The following is a 2,663-nucleotide window of genomic DNA, read 5'->3' on the forward strand; positions in this document are numbered from 1 at the left end:
TATACAAAGAGGGAGCAGCGTAGAGGCTGTAAGCTGAACGCGGATGTCACACACGCCACGTAGCAGAATATAACACTACGTCTTTGTCCTTTATAATCTGGTCTGTGTAAAGTGTTCACTGGATGGTCAACAGGTGACTTCAACAGAAAGTGTAAGAAATGGTGTTTTGAGCACTAAACCTTGTTCCGCACGTGACCCGCTCACCAGTGTTTGTTATTCAGCTTTTCGTGATGGAAGACATATTTTTAGTGATGTGAAGTTTGAACGATACAGCTTTATAAATTTTAAGTATCAAGGTCGAAGTACATGCAGAACACTTAGATGGTATTTAGTGGGGAGGATTTACTTCATCTCAGATTTGGAAAGAAAGATAAGGTGGTGGTGGTGGGGGGGGGGGGGGGGGGGAGGGGAGGGGGACATATTCAAATGGGAAATAAGAGAACATTTATTTATATAGAATTACACCAAAATATTATCAGAATCAGAATATTTTTTTAATCCCTCAGGAAACTGTACAATTATTATGAAGCCAATTAAGAGCACTCCCCTAATTTAATACTCTAAATTAATCCAAATACATGATAATTAAAATCTCAAAGTAAAAGTGTATATACATATAATTTAATGATAATGGTAATGCTGATAAAATATTTCAATTTCAAATTGCGCTTGTCTCATGCTGTACACACCTTTTTACAAAAACAGGTTTATGGAAACATGACATATGACTTCTCCACTGTGCTGCGTCAAAAACAAATGTTGCAATATGTGCGTTACGTCACCATTTTACCAACTTACTGTGTAGGTTTCTCTGGCAGCTGTAGCCGGTAGTGATGACTCAGTAACATCCAGGGGAAAAAACCCAGAAATGAGAATATCCTTACATGAACTACTTGCTTGAAATCTATTTAAATAGTATTGGTAAGTTAAAATGCGTCTCGTATCATACATATTTTCCCAGTATAAGTTGTTAACATAAAACCAGTAAATGTATGATACCAAACATGCAACTTGATGAAGAGCAGTTAAACTAAAACATAACACTGGGGACCATCATCAGGGTTAAATGTGCATCTAATGACATGGATGAGTATCAGATATCAGTAAGTGAGCGCATCATGTTTGATGTGTTATGTTATAACCACAGCTTTATGTAGCAGCTGCTTTTTCTGTCTTTCCTCTAGAAAACATCTCAATGAATAAATCTCTGGTCATCCTGTTGCCTAATCAACAATCAGCCTGTGTTAATATAAAACCAGGAGGCAGGAACATCCCAGCCGCCTCCCCCTGTGGCTGAAGAGCCAAAGACATTTTCACAGACTCACACACCCTCAACAGCAGCCAGTGTCTCTCTCTCTCTCTCTCTCTCTCTCTCTCTCGACGAGACGTAAAGAAAAGGAAAAAAGGGGCACCTGAAGAGTCCGATAAAGTGTCAACAAGTGAGTCAAAATGATCATGAATGTAAAGAAGCAGCTGTGGTCCCTGGCCCGCGTGGTCCTGCTCGGTGTGGGATTTGCGTTGGCCTGTATCGGGGCCTACCTGGTGTCCCTGCAGACAGAGTTCAGGTACACCTTGAGGATCATCGCTGCCTATGCCATGATTGTGTCCGGCATCCTGATCGTGCTCATCGGAGTCTTCTGGACCATCTGCAACAGCATGAAGAGCAAGATGTACCAGAGGGAAGGACGTGGACAGCACCTCCAGGTCTACACCATCGAAAGGTAAGACCACTTGTTACCCCGGATACACTTTGAAAAGAGAAAACATGAAAAACATACGGTATATTATTCTATTTCTGGGGTTTCTTCTTAATATCTTCAAGACCAATTCTGACTCACTCATCTCTCATGTCAGTAAATAAATGATACATAATTCAAACTAAACTAATGCCTCTGGTGTATTGTATGTGTTGTCCCCTGCAGGCCGAGCTCCTTCCCTCCATCGTATGAGGAGTCCGAGGGCAGCCAGGAGTGTTGCGATGCAGCCCCTGAGTTTGTTGTCTCAGTCGATGGGGTGGATGTGGTGGTGAGCCTCGCTCCTCCTCTGTACAACCAGGACAGCTCGGCGGCCCCAGACTGCACCTGGAGCTGGGAGCGGCCTCCTCGGTACAGTCAGGTAGAGCGTATTCAGCAGGGAGAGCTGGATGCGGAAGTGGAGGCCTCGTCCGAACACTGAAGGGAGGACATTTTCTTTTTTTTTAACTGGCTTAAAAAAAAGAAACATTAATTGCAAATGTAGGTAGACATTGCTTTCGAGAAGAATTCCAGAAGAACGGGAGATGTGGTCGGACTCCTCGGCTGATGGGTCACAGAGACGCACTGGCATCACCTTTGTGCAATCAAAGTCATGTTAACGGGTCTTAAAACTGTGGTTTTGTGTTGAATGTTTTGGATGAGTGGCTGCTTGGTGGTGTGACTAATAACCGAGGACAGTATTAATCCAGTTGGATGTCAGAGCACTTGCTTTGACCGCACTGTGGCTGAAGTGTGCACTATTAAGTTATTACAAGTATAATGCAACTGTTTGTATTGGAGAGAACGATGCTGCACCTGTTCTAGGGTGATTTGAGTTATGTGATAAAACATTTTCTTTCCAGTTGCTAAAGTTGTACTGTGTCATTATAACATTGTGCATGTTTTCAAAATGTTTCTTTCCCAGTATAT

At 42.5% G+C, this 2,663-nt stretch overlaps 1 protein-coding gene across 1 annotated transcript; it reads left to right on the forward strand.

Annotated features, from left to right (window-relative positions):
- Nucleotides 1-1,455: 1,455 nt before the first annotated feature.
- Nucleotides 1,456-2,175, forward strand: LOC311023715 (transmembrane protein 252-like; the record flags this gene model as incomplete). Its single annotated transcript, XM_084025706.1, has 2 exons — nucleotides 1,456-1,721; nucleotides 1,923-2,175. 2 exons carry the CDS (start codon nucleotides 1,456-1,458, stop codon nucleotides 2,173-2,175), a joined length of 519 nt encoding a protein of 172 aa, XP_083881832.1.
- Nucleotides 2,176-2,663: the final 488 nt, after the last annotated feature.

Source organism: Eutrigla gurnardus, assembly GCF_963514095.1.
Source record: "Eutrigla gurnardus genome assembly, chromosome: 13".
NCBI lineage: Eukaryota > Metazoa > Chordata > Actinopteri > Perciformes > Triglidae > Eutrigla > Eutrigla gurnardus.